We start from the raw sequence: 19,631 nt of genomic DNA, 5'->3' as shown, positions 1-19,631 counted from the left end.
ATTTCCCTGTATGGGAATGGTGTAAGCAGTAAAACCTATTTTAATAAGAGGGGTGTTACTGGAGTAATTTATCATTAGTTGATATTTGGGCATTATGTGACATGGAAGACCATATAAAAAATGATGTTTTATGTTTTTTATTTTTGGCACTTAAAACTTATTGGTTTTATGCTTGAGGGTTGTATTGTGTGTGTATTTTTACTGTAGTGCAAAACCGCATTCCCATGTGGTGTTGTTTTGGCCTACTCCAACTTTTGACCTTAAGGGGCGGAGACTATTTTGGCGCAATTTCTTCAGGCTTAGCAGCAGCAAACAGTAACTCGGTGGCTCCTGGACTGTGTAACTGGTCTGAAGGGTTGGAAACTTGATTCGAAGTACCCTGGGGGCAGGTAGGCGAGGTGCAGAGGGTATTTTTATCTATCTTTTGACTACATGTTGATATAAGTACTTATAAAGCCTTATTTCTGCCCTTGGTTCTGGGTGCAGTAATTTTTGGATTAACCAACGATATTTAAGTTAAATTTGGGAATAATTTAACGTTTTTTGTGCATTTTGGAAAAATTGTTCACTTTTTCTTTTCTTAAAGGCACAGTACACTTTTTCTAATGTTTATTTTATGCTATAAATAAGTGTTTAAACGACTTTTGTGGTATTACTAGTCTGTTCAACATGTCTGACATTGAGGTTTCTCATTGTTCTATGTGTTTAGAAGCTATTGTGCAACCCCCTCTAACATTGCGTAACTTTTGTACTGAAAGGGCTTTACAATATAAAAAGCATATTTTAAATAAAGTAAGTGTGCCTAGGGATGATTCTCAGTCTGAAGAGAATCAGGATATGCCATCCAATTCTCCCCAAGTGTCACAACCTTTAACACCCACACAAGCGATGCCTAGTACTTCTAGTGCGTCTAATTCCTTTACTCTACAGGAGATGGCTTCAGTTATGTCAACTACCCTTACAGAGATATTGTCTAAATTACTAGTGTTGCAGGGTAAATGCAGTAGGTCATGTATTAATGTGAATACTGAATCCTCTGATGCTTTATTAGCTATTTCCGATGTTCCCTCACAGTGCTCTGAGTTGGGGATCAGGGAATTACTGTCTGAGGGTGAAATTTCTGATTCAGGGAATGTTTTTTGCTCAGACAGATTCAGATGCTATGTCATTTAAATTTAAGCTTGAACACCTCCGCCTGTTGCTTAGGGAGGTTTTAGCGACTCTGGATGATTGTGATCCTATTGTGATTCCTCCAGAGAAATTGTGTAAAATGGATAAATATTTGGAAGTTCCTACTTACACTGATATTTTTCCGGTTCCTAAGAGAATTTCGGAAATTATTAGTAAGGAATGGGATAGACCAGGTATACTGTTTTCTCCCTCTCCTAATTTGAAGAAAATATTTCCTATATCAGATACCATTCGGGACTCATGGCAAATGGTCCCTAAGGTAGAGGGAGCTATATTTTCCCTAGCTAAGCGTACTACTATACCCATTGAGAATAGTTGTCCTTTCAAGGACCCTATGGATAAGAAATTAGAGGGTCTACTAAATAAATTATTTGTTAATCGGGGATTTCTTTTACAACCTATGGCTTGCATTCTTCCAGTAGCTACTGCAGCAGCTTTTTGGTTTGAGGCTCTAGAAGAGTCTCTTAAGGTTGAGACTCCATTAGATGACATTCTAGATAGAATTAAGGCTCTTAAGCTAGCTAATTCTTTTATTACTGATGCCGCTTTTCAAATTGCTAAATTAGTGGCAAAAAATGAAGGATTTGCTATTTTAGCACGTAGAGCATTGTGGCTCAAATCTTGGTCTGCTGATGTGTCATCAAAACATAAGCTTTTAGCTATTCCCTTTAAAGGTAAGACCCTTTTTGGGCCAGAATAGGAGGAGATCATTTCTGATATTACAGGAGGTAAGGGCCATGCCCTACCTCAGGATAGGTCAGTTAAAATGAGGGGTAAACAGAAAAATTTTCGTTCCTTTCGGAACTTTAAAGGAGGACCCCCCGCTTCTTCCACAAAGCAGGAAGGGAATTTTTGACCCAATCAGAACTGGAATAAGGGTAAACAATACAAAAAACTCACTGCTGGTCCTAAGACAGCATGAAGGGGTGGCCCCCGATCCGGGACCGGATCTAGTAGGGGACAGCCTTTCTTTCTTTGCTCAGGCTTGGGCAAGAGATGTTCAGGATTCCTGGGCACTAGAAACCAGATAAAGAGAGAGGCGTTCTTACGCTGTGTAAAAGACCTTTTTACTATGGGAGTAATCTGTCCTGTTCCAAAATTGCAACAGGGACAGGGGTTTTACTCAAACCTATTTGTGGTCCCCAAAAAAGAGGGAACGTTCAGACCCATTTTGGACCTCAAATGTCTAAACAAATTTCTAAGAGTTCCATCATTCAAGATGGAGACAATTCGAACGATTTTGCCAATGATCCAGGAGGGTCAATATATGACTACCGTGGATTTGAAGGATGCTTACCTTCATATTCCAATCCACAAAGATCATCATCGGTTTCTAAGGTTTGTTTTCTTGGTCAAACATTATCAGTTCGTGGCTCTTCCTTTCGGGTTGGCCACAGCACCCAGAATCTTCACAAAGGTTCTAGGGTCTCTTTTGGCGGTTCTCAGACCACAAGGGATAGCAGTGGCACCTTATCTGGATGATATTCTGATTCAGGCGTCAACATATCATCTGACAAAATCTCACCCGGACACAGTGTTGTCTCTTCTGAGAACTCACGGCTGGAAGGTGAACATAGAGAAGAGTTCACTCATTCCACAGACAAGGGTTCCTTTCTTGGGAACTCTGATAGACTCGGTAGCCATGAAAGTATTTCTGACGGAGGTCAGAAAATCAAAGATTTTGAATACTTGCCGAGCACTTCAGTCCATTCCTTGGCCATCAGTGGCTCAGTGTATGGAGGTAATTGGATTAATGGTAGCGGCAATGGACATCGTTCCATTTGCTCGCTTTCATCTCAGACCACTGCAACTGTGCATGATCGGTCAGTGGAATGGGGATTATGCGGATTTATCTCCAAAGATAATTCTGGATCAAGAGACCAGAAACTCTCTTCTTTGGTGGTTGTCGCCGGATCATCTGTCCCAGGGGACTTGTTTCTGCAGACCCTTGTGGGTGATAGTGACAACAGATGCCAGCCTTCTGGGCTGGGGTGCAGTTTGGAATTTCCTGAAGGCTTAGGGTGTTTGGGCTCAAGTGGCGTCTCTACTTCCAATCAATATTTTGGAACTGAGGGCAATATTCAATGCACTTCAGGCGTGGCCTCAGTTGGCTTCGGCCAAATTAATCAGATTCCAGTCAGACAACATAACGACTGTGGCATATGTCAATCATGAGGGGGGAACAAGGAGTTCCTTAGCAATGATAGAAGTATCCAAGATAATCAGTTGGGCAGAGGCCCACTCTTGTCATCTGTCAGCAATCTACATCCCAGGGGTAGAGAACTGGGAAGCAGATTTTCTAAGTCGACAGACTTTTCATCCGGGGGAGTGGGAACTTCACCCGGAGGTATTTGCCTCATTGATTCTCAGATGGGGCAGACTGGAATTGGATTTGATGGCATCTCGTCAGAATGCCAAGCTTCCAAGATACGGATCCCGGTCAAGGGAGCCTCAGGCCGAACTGATAGATGCCTTGGCAGTACCTTGGTTGTTCAGCCTAGCTTATGTGTTTCCTCCGTTTCCTCTCCTCCCACACGTGATTGCTCGAATCAAACAGGAGAGAGCTTCAGTGATTCTGATAGCGCCTACGTGGCAACGCAGGACTTGGTATGCGGATCTAGTGGACATGTCCTCTCTGCCACTGTGGAAACTTCCGTTGAGACAGGACCTTCTAATTCAAGGTCCTTTCCAACATCCAAATCTAATTTCTCTACAACTGACTGCGTGGAGATTGAACGCTTGATTTTATCGAAGTGAGGATTCTCTGATTCAGTTATCAATACTTTGATACAGGCTAGAAAGCCTTTCACTAGAAAAATCTATCATAAGATATGGCGTAAATATCTTTATTGGTGTAAATCCAAGGGTTACTCATGGAGTAAAGTTAGGATTCCTAGGATTTTGTCTTTTCTCCAAGAAGGATTGGAGAAAGGGTTATCAGCAAGTTCCTTAAAGGGACAAATTTCAGCTTTGTCAATTCTGTTTCACAAACGTTTGGCAAATGTATCAGATGTTCAGTCTTTTTGTCAGGCTCTATCTAGAATTAAGCCTGTATTTAGACCAATTACTCCTCCCTGGAGTTTGAATTTAGTTCTTCGAGTTCTGCAAGGGGTTCCGTTTGAACCTATGCATTCCATAGATATTAAACTATTATCTTGGAAAGTTCTGTTTTTGGTTGCTATTTCTTCTGCTCGAAGAGTTTCTGAGCTTTCAGCATTACAGTGTGATTCGCCTTATCTCATATTTCATTCTAAGGTGGTTTTACGTACCAAACCTGGGTTCCTTCCTAAGGTTGTTTCGAATAAGAATATTAATCAGGAAATTGTTGTTCCTTCCTTGTGTCCTAATCCTTCTTCTAAGAAGGAGCGTCTGTTACATAACTTGGACGTGGTCCGTGCCTTAAAGATTTACTTACAGGCAACTAAGGATTTCCGTCAATCATCTTCAATATTCATTGTTTATTCTGGAAAGCGTAGGGGTCAGAAAGCTACGGCTACCTCGCTTTCTTTTTGGCTGAGAAGTATCATCCGCATGGCATATGAGACTGCTGGACAGCAGCCTCCTGAAAAAATTACGGCTCATTCTACTAGGGCTGTGGCTTCCACATGGGCTTTTAAAAATGATGCATCTGTTGAACAGATTTGTAAGGCTGCGACTTGGTCATCCCTTCACACTTTTTCCAAATTTTACAAATTTGAAACTTTTGCTTCTTCTGAGGCTATCTTTGGGAGAAAGGTTCTTCAAGCAGTGGTGCCTTCCGTTTAGGTTCCTGTCTTGTCCCTCCCTTTCATCCGTGTCCTATTGCTTTGGTATTGGTTTCCCACAAGTAAGGATGAAATCCGTGGACTTGTCATATCTTTGTAAAAGAAAACTAAATTTATGCTTACCTGATAAATTACTTTCTTTTATGATATGACAAGTCCACGGCCCACCCTGTTCTTTTAAGACGTTTTTTCTTTAAATTTTTTTGTAAACTTCAGTCACCTCTGCACCTCTTTAGCCTTTCCTTTTCTCTTCCTATACCTTGGGCCGAATGACTGAGGGTGGAGGGGAAGGGAGGGGCTATATGTACAGCTCTGCTGTGGTGCTCTTTGCCGCTTCCTGTTGGCAGGAGGTTAATATCCCACAAGTAAGGATGAAATCCGTGGACTCGTCCTATCGTAAAAGAAAGTAATTTATCAGGTAAGCATAAATTTAGTTTTTCATCCGGTGAGGAGGATTTTTATTTGGTCTAAAGCTCATGTTATGGTGTGATGTTTCCTTCTGGAACTTTCCTTTCTGGAATTGATACTCGCAATTTTGTGGTGCACTGTTTTACAATAGTCTGTCTGACTGTTCTTATCCCTCCATCATCGGGGGAGACTCTGTGGCCTTGACAGTGCTGGGGCCCTTGGTTTCAGGCTGGTCCTGACTGGGTACAAATCCTTCTGTCCTTGAGGCCTAGTTCAGACACAGCACCTTTTTTATGTCCGGTTGGTCTGATGAGGGCGCCTAGTGATCACAATATGATTGTGTGATTGTCTTGTTTTATATTACAAGCTTAGCATCCTGAGAGGACTTAGGGGTCCGTGGTTGCTTAGGGGCATGGGGGATTGGTTCAGTCCTCATTCACCTTTCAATCTAGTGGGCCGGGACTCCGTTGAGATCCGCGGCGACATGCTCAGTTGTTTCTGAAATTTTTGGGAACTAGATTGTTCCTTCCTGTTGTGGGTTGGAGGATTTAGGTCCTTCATACCGCCGTTCTTACAGTTTTACCTTTCATGGTCTCTTTGGAAGTGTCCTTTTAGGACTTGTTTCTTTTAGAGGTTCTCTTCCTTTGGGTTGAGACTTTCTGGACTTCGTCCGGTTTTTCTGGCTGCTTTGGCCGCTTAATTAGTAAGTGAAGGCCGTGAGGCTCTGTCTTCGTAAGTTAGTCGTCTACATATCAGGGGTGATAGGAGGTGTTGTCGTCTTTTTCCAAGCTTTTTGCTTAGGGATGTTTTTCTGCCTGGGTTTTGGGATGCTTTTCATTCTTCTCCCTTGGGTTTGGTTCTCTGGAACGTTAATCTGAAAGGATTATGGAGACTAGCCTTTCTTTCTACTCTTTCGGGTACACTGTTCTCGTTTTCATTTCCCTTAGTGCTGCCCTTGGGGCCTTTGGGCTCTAGAGAAATTGTGTGACTTTGTCACGGCCAAGTACCTTGCTGGGAGGGGGTGTTGACCTCCGTCTAAGGGTGTTCTCGTCTCTTTGGGCTGGGAATTACGAGTGAGTCCTGTACCCGTTCTCCGGGTTTCCCGGTTCACATCCCCTGTGAGGTACAGTAAGCCTTTTTGAGGTTTCTCTTTTCTCCACATTCAAGATTTGTGGGAAGGACTGGCGGCTCTTAGCCTGCAACGTTTTCTGCTGGTTAGTGGATACTTAGCAATCTGAAGGATCCTATCTTCAGCTGCTTTCTACTTGTTCTACAAGTATTTAAGTTTGAGTCATCTTTAGATGACTGCAGCGTGCAGTGTTTTTGCTTCAAGTGTTGTTCGTCAGACCTATCTGAGCTTGCTGCACAATGTTTCGTTCTGAATATTTCAGTATTCTGAGATACCTTTTTGCGACACTGCGCTGTGTTAGGGGAAGATCCTCTCTCTGTTTCAGACTCCCGGCCTTATCCCGTGGTTTCTGTATTTCTGGGGTCTGGGCGTTGCCTCCCCTTGTTTCTATGAGACTGGTTGGGTCTCTGTTAGCCTGACTCGTTGTGCCCTTTTTAGGTTTTGTTTTTTTCTGAAAGTTCCTTATTCCAGCTGGAAGCTAGCTCAGCATACTAATGCACTGTGGCTATTCTGCACTGTAGCAAATCGAGGGTTGCAAGTTCGATCCCCGGCAAGCTCTTCTCAGGTTGATAATATGAGCAGTGCCTTGAGTCCCTTAAGGGGGATTAGCCGAGCTTTACAAGTACAATCCTGTTTTCTCTGTGCCTTTTCTTCTTTGTGGAAGACTACAGTAGTTTGTTACCTTTATTTAGTAAGGGGTGTGTTTGGAGACCGACTGCTGGGGACAGTGTCTCTTGGAGGCTGTTGACACAGTCGAGTCTAGTTCCCACGGTCTCTAGCAAGGCTGTGGACTATCTGCGGGTCAGTGTCTTTGGGCTTTTTTTTTTTTTTTTTTTAAAAGTTGTTCTCGGCTTCGGACGAAGCAGGATTTTGTTGGGTAGGGGTTCTCAGGCCTGGTGCCCTCAGAATGGGCCGCCTCTTGTACCCTCCTGTTTTTGCATTCAGTGTCCTCTGTAGCTTGGGTATTGTTTTCCCAAAAGTAATGAATGCAGCTGTGGACTCTTTCCATTTATGAAGAAAAACTTAAATTATGCTTACCTGATAATTTTCTTTTCTTCTGATGGAAAGAGTCCACAGCTCCTCGTCCGTATTTTTTCTGTGGGGCGTTCTTCTGGCACCTTTTTACCCTGATATTTCTTCTACTGTTCCTTGTTCCTCAGCAGAATGACTGAGGGATGAGGGGAGTGGGAGGAGTATGTTTAAGCCTTTGGCTGGGGTGTCTTTGCCTCTTCCTGGTGGTCAGGTTCTGAATTACAAAAAGTAATGAATTCAGCTGTGGACTCTTTCCATCGGAAGAAAAGAAAATTATCACGTAAGCATAATTTAAGTTTTTATCCCCACTTAAGCCAATATCCTACAATTGCTTTAAGAAGCAAACGGTTTTTAGTTATAATTTGCTTCCCTTCCAAATAAATAGAATATTATCTGTGTAGCCATGAAGGGTTACCTAAATGGTTTTCCAGCAGTAATGACTAAAAACATGTGCTCATGATTTGCACAGCTGGTTTGTTTTTGTTTTTTATGTAAGCGCTATTTGATTTAATTCTCTCTCTCTCTCTCTCTCATTATGTGCGCTGTCTCCAGGCCGTACATCAGAAAATTTTAAACAACGATTTCATGATAGTGAGAAGTAAAGAGCTTCAATGGAGAGCATCAGATTCACAGAGCTTCTATCTTGAACACAAGGGTGAGCACCATCTGATTTACCCTCTTAGGCTAATTGCCTCACAGTCTCACTCTGTCACTTATTGTCACTTCGGTGTCATTGTCTGTCGCACCCTGTCACTTATAATCTACTTACAGGCTTATTTTTTTTTTTCTCCCTCTTTAGGACGATTCTTCTACCAGAGGCTGGTGGAGTTTATGACCAGGTACAGAGCATTGTCTTGCACATGTCACATTGCTATTTGCCACTTTGTAGTGTGTGTGTGTGTGTGTCTGAACCATGTGCGTATTTTCGGCAGTCTGCTTGGACAGCACAGTGTTGTGTTATAGTGAAACATTTTGTTTTGAACCTACAATACTCCTCTACCTCCCTGACTTGTCACCTGTTGGTATATAGGTATAGGTAATCGTAGCTAGTCATTCTCACAATAGACTCAATACTAATCCTAACAAGGTTGTATTGTTCCTCAAGGCCAGTACTTATCTCTTCTGGTAGTAGACCAAAGTGGATTTTAAAATGTGTGTCAAACCCCTGTTTTTATGCGATCTAATAAGGTTATATTTTAATACACCCTCTTTCACTCTATTTCTACACGTTCATGAGTGCTATATTTGTACCCCTTTTTTGTCAGTTCTTTACTGATTTTCTGTACAATTTACCAGTAGGTACAAGCACCAACCCCTAAAAGATTGTTACTAATTAAATATATCTAAACTTAACCTACCCATAACTTTGGGTTAGTAGGGGAACGTTCAGTATACTATATTAACGTCTGAGTAGTGCCATTGTTTCTTCTCTATAAACGATATATACCGTGGCCGGACTGTTATCCGACTGACGCTTGTCCGACGGACATTTGTCCGACGGACAATATTCCGAAAGACATTTATCCGGCTGCTGGGTGGGAATGAAGCTTAAAAATCACGGTTTTATAACATTTTTAATAGTGGACTGACAAAAGACAATTAAATCAACTTATATATAACATTTATAACATTTTTAATAGTGGACTGACAAAAGACAATTAAATCAATTTATATATAACATATTAATTATAATATTATAATTATAATAATTATATTATGTGTTAAAAGTACATCGTGAGGGTAGGGACCCATGGATAGGTTCCCAGAGGCGGTTGCGGCACCCGAGTCACTGATTGTAACAGAACATTTTGGATCGTATCTGCCCTCGGCCGAATGTATCTTGATTTATTTAAGTAAATCTTATATATTATGTGCTATTGCCTTTAAAAAGTCTAATCTTGAGTATTCACTGTATTTTTCTAAAACTTTCATTATCCTGTTTATGATTTCATATTTTTTTTTGGGTTTTCTCAGTTCAACTCCAGAATCAATTTTTTCAATTGTTAACTCCCATTCTGCTTGTTCTTTTCTTATTTTTGAAACTAGTCTGCAAATGCTTGGGTGGGTTATAGACATTCGTTGGTCAAATGCTCTGTGCCATCCTTCTAGAGAGTTGTTTGTTCTAGGTAACCCTAGTTTTGTTCTTTCAAAAGTGTTCCACATCGTAATATCGAAAGTAGGTTTTCTTCTTGTACCTTCTTGTAGTTCGCCAATCCAGGTTTTTTCAAAATAATTTAAAAATTCAGATAAAATGTTACTGTTTTGTTTTTCTATTGATTTTACAAAGTCATTAAATGTTTCAACTACATCTTCCACTGGCACAAATGCTAATGCTTCTAAGCATTTTATGATCAGAGCATTTTTTTCATTATTATACCATATTTTTAAGCCCAAAGATTGTATTTTTCTCCACAGGCATTGGGAAAAATGGAAAAAGCATCCATAAATTATTGTATTTTGTAAAAAATTTGTCATGCAATTTATTGCTGCTCTTTCAAAATCTACAGTAATTGATATAGGATTGATATCTGGATTTTTTCTTTTATAATACTAAAAATTAAATTATAAGTTTCCTGATTTTTATTTTTTGATATGCAGTATACTAATGGTATGGTATGGTTATCTTCTATTAAACCATGTATTGTATACAACTGAAAACCTAAAGGAGCTGAGTCAAATGTTCCGTCACAGAGCCAGTGTTGTTTTTTTGAAAGAAGATCTACATTTTTTTTAGTAGACAGAATGATTAAATTTTCACTTTCGTGCATGATGACATTTTCTCCTCTGGTTGTTTTTCTTAAATCATCATTTAAAATGTTTCCATTTGGTGTTGTTCGATGTCGACGTACCATTCTGGCAAGAGTTTCTTTTTTAGGTAGAGCTCCTGCTGCTTCAAGGGGGAAATTAGATGTGCAATTTTGTATTATGCTTGATGTTACTTCTTCTGAATTTTTAGCAACTTCTTTTATTTTTTCAATTGTTTTCATAGATACAATTCTTGCTGCATTAGGTGGATGTGAATGATTTAATGCATCTTTTTCAATTATATCATTAATGGTATTTAGCCTTCCTCCACAAAAACCTTTTTTTTCACATCTCCAATATGTGACATTTTCTTTTTTTTTTGTCTACAATGTATGCATAACCTTCATATAACATTTTTCTTCCTCCTTTACACGTCTTTATGAACTCCATTTTTTTAATTTGATGTTTTTTTTAAATTTATTTATTTAAGTGTTTGTGTTGTTTTTTTACCTCAGTAGCCACAATATATATTTAAATTTTCCGCTTTTTTACTGATGACAATTACGCAATTACGTGATTGCGTGATTGTGCTGTTCGGCGTGCAGTCGGAAGCAGTGTATTTCGGACATATGTCTGACGGACGAATGTTTTTTGGCATTTTGTCCGTCGGAATTTTGTCCGAGCACCGATATATACACGTATGTCATGTTATTTGACATATTTTAAAGGGTTAGTAAACACCAAAAATTTTATTGTTTAAAAGATAGATAAACCCTTTATTACTCATTCCCCAGTTTTGCATAACCAACACTGTTATAGAAATACACTTATTACCTCTGTAATTACCTGGTATCAAAGCTTCTGTTGACTGCCTCCTTATCTCAGATCTTTTGACAGACTTGCATTTCAGGCAATTAGTGCTGACTTCACATGCATGAGCACAGTGTTATCTATGTGAAACACATGAACTAACACCCTCTAGCTGTGAAAAACTGTCAAATGCATTCAGATGAGAAGTGGCCTTCAAGGCCTTAGAAATTAGCATATGAGCCTACCTAGGTTTAGCTTTCAACTAAGAATAACAAGAGAACGCAAATTTTATGATAAAAGTAAATTAGAAAGTTGTTTAAAATTACATGCCCTATCTAAATCACGTTTAGTTTGGACTTTACTATCCCTTTTAATGGTGGTACACAGGCTTACTACCGCGTAAATAGGGGACTTATTAGTTCCACACTTGGTGAAATACAGAAGCCACCACTTCCTCTTCATGAGCCTTGGGTTAGGAGGACTAATCAGTTCCACACCTGGTGAAATGCAGAGGCCACCATTTCCTCTTTATGAGTCTTAGGCTTGGAGCTCTAATTAGTTCCACATCTGGTGAAATGCAGAGGCCACCACTTCCTCGTCACGAGCCTTAGGCTATGAGCTTTAATTAGGTCTACACCTGGTGAAATACAGAAGCCACCACTTCCTCTTCATGAGCCATAGACTTGGAGCTCTAATTAGTTCCACACCTGGTGAAATACAGAAGCCACCACTTCCTTTTTCATGAGCCTTAGGTTTGGAGCTCTAATTAGTTCCACACCTGGTGAAACACAGAAGCCACCACTTCCTCTTCATGAGCCTTGGGCTAAGAGGACTAATCAGTTCCACGCCTGGTGAAATGCAGAGGCCACCATTTCCTCTTTATGAGTCTTACGCTAGGAGCGTTACTTAGTTCTACACCTGGTAAAATACAGAGGCCACCACTTCCTCTTTATGAGCCTTGGGCTAGGAGTTCTTATAATTGGTTCAACACCTGGTGTAATTAAGAGGCCACCACTTCCTTTTCATGAGCCTTAGTCTAGGAGCTCTAATTAGTTCCACACCTGGTGAAATACAGAAGCCACTACTTCCTCTTTATGAGTCTTAGTCTTGGAGCTCTAATTAGTTCCATGTCTTGTGAAATACAGAGGCCACCACTTCCTCTTCATGAGCCTTATGCACACAGTGATTTAAGTGGTTTAAAATACACCTAAGTGCTACCAGCAATCATGTAAGACAGATTATATTTTATTTTTTACAACTTCAGTCACCTCTGCACCTTTAGCTTTTCCTTTCTCTTCCTAAACCTTCGGTCGAATGACTGGGGGTGGAGGGAAGGGAGGAGCTATATATACAGCTCTGCTGTGGTGCTCTTTGCCACTTCCTGTTAGCAGGCGGTTAATATCCTACAAGTAAGGATGAAATCTGCGGACTCGTATCGTAGAAGAAATCAATTTATCAGGTAAGCATAAATTTCCTTTTTTCATTCGGATAAGGTAGTTTTGCGTACTAAATTAGGGTTTCTCCCTAAAGTGGTTTCAGATCTGAACATTAATCAGGAGATTGTTGTTCCTTCCTTGTGTCATAACCCTTCTTCTCAGAAGGAACGTCTGCTGCACAATCTGTACGTGGTGCGTGCATTAAAATTCTATTTACAGGCGACTAAGGATTTTCGTCAGTCTTCTGCTCTGTTTGCGGTATTTTCTGGGAAACGTAAGGGACAGAAAGCTACGGCTACTTCTCTTTCTTTGTGGCTGAAGAGTATCATTTGCTTTGCCTATGAAATTGCTGGACAGCAGCCTCCTGAGAGAGTTACGGCTCATTCTACAAGGGCTGTTTTCTCTTCCTGGGCATTCAAAAATGAAGCTTCTGTGGAGCAGATTTGCAAGTCTGCAACTTGGTCCTCTCTTCACACTTTTTCTAAATTCTATAAATTTGATACTTTTGCCTCGGCTGAGGCCTCTTTTGGGAGAAAGGTTCTTCAAGCAGTGGTGCCTTCCGTTTAGGTTCCCTGTCTTGTCCCTCCCGTATCATCTGTGTCCTCTAGCTTGGGTATTGATTCCCAATAGTAATTAGATGATCGGTGGACTCACTGTGTAATTAGAAAGAAAACAAAATTTATGCTTACCTGATAAATGTATTTCTTTCTTGACACAATGAGTCCACGGCCCGCCCTGTTTTTAAGACAGGCTTTTGTCATGCTATAAACCTCAGACACCTCTGCACCTTGTTGCTTCCTTTCTCTCCTTTGCTTCGGTCGAATGACTGGGGTTGGAGGGAAGGGAGGTGATATTTAACAGCTTTGCTGGGTGCTCTTTGCCGCCTCCTGCTGGGCAGGAGTGACATTCCTAATAGTAATTAGATGATCTGTGGACTCATCGTGTCAAGAAAGAAAGAAATTTATCAGGTAAGCATAAATTAAAAAAATTTCTTTGTTGACGCAATTCTTTTGGTGCAAAGTTGCGCCTGTTATGAAGCAAATTGTATCATTTTCTGTTAAACCTTGGTGACAAAAGTTTTTTTCTCAGCATTTGTCTCATCTTTGTTAGCGTCATTTTTAAAGCCAAAAAATTGTAATATTAAAGGGACAGTCAACACCAGAATTTTAGCTGTTTAAAAAGAAAGATAATCCCTTTATTACCCATTCCCCAGTTTTGCATAACCAACAATGTTATAGAAATACACTTTTTATCTCTGTGATTACCTTGTATCTAAGCCTCTGCAAACTGCCCCCTTATTTCAGTTCTTTTGACAGACTTGCATTTTTGCCAATCAGTGCTATCTCCAGGGTATCTTCACGTGCATGAGCTCAATGTTATCTATATGAAACACATGAACTAATGCCCTCTAGTAGTCATAATGCATTCAGATTAGAGGCAGTGTTCAAGGTCTAAGAAATTTGCATATGAACCTCCTCCAAAATTGGTGATAAAAGTAAATTGGAAAGTTGTTTAAAATTACATTCCCTATATAATAATGAAAGTTTTTTTTGGAATTGGCTGTCCCTGTACGTCTCTCCCTCTTTTGCTCTCTGCTTTCATTTTGTAACAGAGGGCTATGTTATTTGCTTTTTTTTTTTTTCATATAAGCATTTTTCCCATTCCTGAAACTGCTATTTTGTGGAAATTGGATATTTTGTTTAAATGTTTTTCTTTTTTGTTACATTTTTCAAGATGTCTCAGACTGATCCTGCCTCTGATGTTACTTTAGGAACCAAGTTGCCTGAAAACAAATCTACCAAAGCTAAGTGTGTATGTTGTAAATTGGCTGATCTTCCTTTCTTTTTAAGATGCAATATATCTGTTCTTTGTTAAAGGAAGTATTGTTTACTTTGGGTATTGAGGAATGTAGTCCTCTTGATAACAAGAATAGCAAATGTTTGAATTCTGTTTTTAAGACTTCTGAGGTTACTCCCCAGGTTTTTCCTATTCCAGATGCCATCTCTAATATGATTACTAAGGAATGGTCTAAGCCTGGTACTTATTTCAATCCTTCTTCTAGGTTTAAAAAATTATATCCTTTACCTGTATCTAATTTAGAGCTTTGGGAGAAAGTCCCTAAGGTTGATGGCGCTATTTCTAATCTTGCTAAACGTACTACTATTCCAATGGAAGATAATACTTTTTTTTAAGGATCCCTTAGATAGGAAGATTGAATCTTATATCTTAGGAAGGCATATTTACATGCTGGCTATATTCTTAGATCTGCTATCTCTATAGTTGATGTTGCTGCTGCTTCAACTTTTTGGTTGGTAAGTCTAGCACAGCAGTTATCGGATCCTGATTTAACTAGCATTGTTCTTTTACTTCAAAATGCTAATCATTTCATTTGTGATGCTATATTTGATATTATTAAGATTGATATTAAATCTATGTCTTTAGCTATTCTATCTAGAAGAGCTTTATGGCTTACATCATGGAATGTTGATATGGTGTCTAAATCTAGATTACTATCTTTATCATTTCAGGGTAGTAATTTATTTGGTTCTCAATTGGATTCTATTATCTCCACTATCACTGGGGGTAATGGAGTTTTTCTGCCTCAAGATAAGAAATCTAAGGGTAAATTTAAAGCTCCCAATCGTTTTTGTTCCTTTTGTCAGTCTAAGGAACAAAAAAACACTCCTTCCCCTAAGGCCTCTAGTTCCAATTGGAGACCAACCACAAATTGAATTAAGTCCAAGCCTTATAAGAAACCAAATACAGCCACTAAGACTGCATGAAGGTGCGACCCTCAATCCAGTTCAACTGGTGGGGGGCAGACTAAAATTATTTCAAGACATTTGGGCAGATTCTGTCCAATATCAGTGGATTCAGGATATTGTTTCTCAGGGGTATTGAATAGGTTTCAGAATAAGAACTCTCATGGGAAGATTCTTTATTCCCCATGTTCTAACAAACCCTGTGAAGGCTCAGGCTTTTCGGAAGTGTGTTTCAGACCTATAGCTTTCAGAGGTGATTGTTCCAGTTCCTCTACAGGAACAGGGTTTGGTATTTTTTTCAAATCTGTTCATTGTCCCAAAGAAGGAGGAGTCATTCAGACCAACTTTCAAGATGGTGACTATAAGGATTATTCTGCCTTTTGTTCAGCAAGGTCATTTCATGTCCACAATAGACTTACAGGACCCTTATCTTCATATTCCGATTCACCCAGACCACTATCGGTTTCTGAGATCTCTTATCTAGACATGCATTACCAATTAGTCGCTCTTCCGTTTGGTCTAGCAACAGCTCCAAGAATCTTTTTAAAGGTTCTCAGTGCCCTTCTATCTGTAATCAGAGAGCAGGATATTGTGGTGTTTCCTTATTTGGACGATATCTTGGTACTAGCTCAATCTTTTCATTTAGCAGAATCTCACATGAAACAACTTGTGTCGTTTCTTCAAAGACATGGTTGGAGGATCAATTTACAAAAGAGTTTCTTGATTCCTCAGACAAAGGTTACCTTTTTAGGTTTCCAGGTAGATTCAGTGTCCATGACTCTTTCTTTGACAGAAAAGAGACAAATTAAGCTAGTGTTCGCTTGTCTAAACTTCCAGTCTCTTTTATTCCCTTCAGTGGCTATGTGCATGGAAGTTTTAGGTCTCATGATTGCAGCATCGGTCGCAATCCCCTTTGCTCGTTTTCATATGAGACCTCTTCAGCTTTGCATGTTGCACCAATGGTGCAGGAATTATACTCAGATATCACAGTTGATATACTTAAGTCCCAACATTCAACAATCTCTGTCTTGGTGGTTAAACCATCACCTTATTGTTCAAGGGGCCTCCTTTGTTTGTACTTCCTGGACTGTGATCACAACAGATGCAAGTTTTAAAGGTTGGGGAGCTGTCTGGGGGTCTCTGACAGCACAAGGGGTTTGGGAACCTAAGAAGGTGAGGTTACCAATCAATATTTTAGAATTCTGTGCTATTTTCAGAGCTCTTCCAGACAGACAATATCACTACAGTGGCATATGTCAATCATCAAGGGGTGACTCACAGTCCTTCAGCAATGAACAAAGTATCTCTGATACTTTCTTGGACGGAATCCAACTCTTGTCAAATTTCTGCAATTCATATCCCAGGAGTAGACAATTGGAAAGCAGATTATCTCAGTCGTCAGACTTTACATCCGAGAGAGTGGTCTCTCCATCCAGATGTGTTTTTTCAATTAGTACAGATGTGGGGTCCCCCAGAAATAGTTCTGATGGCCTCGCGTCTGAACAAAAAGCTTCCAAGATATCTTTCCAGGTCCAAGGATCCTCAGGTAGAGATGGTAGATGCTCTAGCAGTTCCTTGTTTTTTTTACCAAACTGCTTACATTTTTCCACCTCTGGTTCTTCTTCCAAAGGTGATCTCCAAGATCATAATGGAACAATCTTATGTGTTTCTGATGGCTCCAGCTTGGCCTCTCAGGTTTTGGTATGCAGACCTTGTCAAGATGTCCAGTTGGCAACCTTGGCCACTTCCTTTAAGGCCAGACCTTCTGTCTCAAGGGCCATTTTTCCATCAGGATTTCAAATCTCTAAATTTGATGGCATGGAAATTGCTTAGTCATAGAGGTTTTTCTGACTCTGTGATTAGCACTATGATACAGGCTTGTAAGTCTGTTTCCAGGAAAAGTTATCATTGGGTTTGGAAAATCTATATTTCCTGGTGTTCCACTCATAATTATTCTTGGCATTCTTTCAGAATCCCTAGGATTTTACAGTTTCTTTATTGTGGTTTGATAAGGGTTTGTCTGCAAATACTTTTGAAAGGACAAATGTCTGCTCTTTTTCTGTCTTATTTCATAGAAAGATTGCTAAACTTTCTGATATTCACTGTTTTGTTCAGGATTTGATTCATATTAAACCTATTATTAAAGGGATACTAAACCCAATTTTTTTATTTCATGATTCAGATAGCACATGAGATTTTAAGCACCTTTCTAATTTACTCCTATTATCAATTTTTCTTTGTTCTCATGCTATCTTGATTTGAAAAAGCAGTACTGTAAGCTTTAGAGCCAGACCATTTTTTGTTCAGCTCATGGGTAGTACTTGCTGATTTGTGGCTAAATGTAGCAAACCAATCAGCAGCTCTACCAAGGTGCTGAACTAAAAAATGGGCCGGCTCCTAACCTTTTATTACTGCTTTTTCAAATCAAGATAACATGAGAACAAAGAAAAATTGATAATAGGAGTAAATTAGAAATTTGCTTAAAATTGCATGCTCTATCTGAATCATGAAAGAAAAAATGAGGGATTAGTATCCCTTTAAATCTATTTCTCCTCCTTGGAGTCTTAATTTGCTTTTGAGAATTTTGCAGGCTCCTCCTATTCAACCTATTCATTCTTTGGATATTAAACTTGTCACGGATACCAGACAGCCAAGGCTACCCCCCCCATCCCCCTACAACCTCACCCCTGAGTCATCCATTGTCCTTTTGTAAGTCAGGATGTGATTAGAATCTTGTTTAACGAACCATTGTCTGATGTTTGTCTCATTGTATAATATTTGTTTCTATTTGTGTAGTAACTACCCCCATTTGTTGGAAATTTATAAAAGCTGTGTTTTCTGTGCAATAAAGCAGTTCTTATTTCACCTGAATGCTAGTCTAGTTATTTGGGTGAGCTCCAGCTAAAATCACTTTCCTGGGCTACATAGCAGCCTGTTCCAGGCAAAGGAAGGACCATCTGGCAGAGCTACCCAGTCGGGGTAGCTGGAGTCTGCCACAGGGTAGGACACTGAGTACTGGTGCTGTCGGGCATCAGGGGTGGCTACAGGCTGTGGTCACTAGCCAGCTACATAGCTGCAGTCGGCAGGGAGGAAGCAGGACCCTTTGACGGAGCTACCCAGTCGGGGTATACGTCACAAAACTACTTTCTTGGAAGTGTTATTTCTTTTGGCTATCTCGTCTGCTAGAAGAGTTTCCAAGTTGTCTCTCTTGTGAGTCTCATCTGATTTTCCATCAAGATAAAGCTGTTTTGCAGACTTAATTTACATTTTTGCCTAAAGTTGTAAATTCTAACATCAATTTTGAAATTGTTGTTCCTTCTTTATGTCCTAATCCTAAGAATTATCTTGAGAGATCTCTACATTCTTTGGATGTGGTGAGAGCTTTGAAATACTGTGTTGCGTCTACTAAGGAGTTCAGAAAGACTTCTAGTCTATTTGTTATTTTTTCTTGTTCCAGGAAAGGTCAGAAAGCCTCTGCCATTTCTTTGGCATCCTGGTTGAAACTTTTGATTCACAAAGCTTATTTGGAGGCGGGGCAGTCTCCGTCTCAGAGAATTACAGCTCATTCTACTAGATCAGTTATCACTGCTTGGGCTTTAAAGAATGAAGCTTCAGTTAATCAAATTTGCAAAGAAGCAACTTGGTCTTCTTTGCATACATTTACTACATTTTACCATTTTGTTGTGTTTGCTTCTTCAGGAGGCAACATTTGGTAGAAAGTTTATTCAGGCAGCTGTCTCAGTTTGATTGGAATGCCTTTTTTATTTGAGTTTTTCTGACACTTTTAAGAAAACTTAATTATTTTTTTGGATTTCATTTCTCAGCAAATTTTAGCTGTTTTTATTTTATCCATCCCTCTCTAGTGACTCTTCTGTGGACTTCCATATTTTGGGTATTATATCCCATACGTCACTAGCTCATGGACTCTTGCCACTTACATGAAAGAAAACATAATTTATGTAAGAACTTACCTGATAAATTCATTTCTTTCATAGTGGCAAGAGTCCATGAGACCGACCCTATATTTTGTGGTTTTGATTTTTTTTGTATAAAGCACATTATTTCTCTTGTTAAGTGTGTTCAGTCCACGGGTCATCCATTACTTATGGGATATATTCTCCTTCCCAACAGGAAGTTGCAAGAGGATCACCCAAGCAGAGCTGCTATATAGCTCCTCCCCTCACATGTCATATCCAGTCATTCTCTTGCAACCCTCAACAAAGAAGGAGGTCGCGAGAGGAGCTGGAGTTTTTACTTAATTATTCTTCAATCAAAAGTTTGTTATTTTAAATGGCACCGGAGTGTGCTGTTTTTCTATCTCAGGCAGTATTTGGAAGAAGAAACTGCCTGCGTT

General features: G+C 39.8%; 1 protein-coding gene across 1 annotated transcript in view; it reads left to right on the top strand.

Moving 5' to 3' along the window:
• NME6 (NME/NM23 nucleoside diphosphate kinase 6) overlaps nucleotides 1–19,631 on the top strand; it is a 150,622-nt gene that overhangs the window by 61,211 nt on the left and 69,780 nt on the right. Inside the window, exons 3-4 of the mRNA XM_053716304.1 lie at nucleotides 8,077–8,179; nucleotides 8,324–8,363. Of these exons, the coding sequence (XP_053572279.1) occupies nucleotides 8,077–8,179; nucleotides 8,324–8,363 (143 nt within the window). The remainder of the gene's footprint in view (nucleotides 1–8,076; nucleotides 8,180–8,323; nucleotides 8,364–19,631) is intronic.

The sequence above is a fragment of the Bombina bombina genome, chromosome 6, assembly GCF_027579735.1.
Source record: "Bombina bombina isolate aBomBom1 chromosome 6, aBomBom1.pri, whole genome shotgun sequence".
Taxonomy (NCBI): Eukaryota; Metazoa; Chordata; class Amphibia; order Anura; family Bombinatoridae; genus Bombina; species Bombina bombina.
This window is presented reverse-complemented; position numbering and strand designations above follow the sequence as displayed.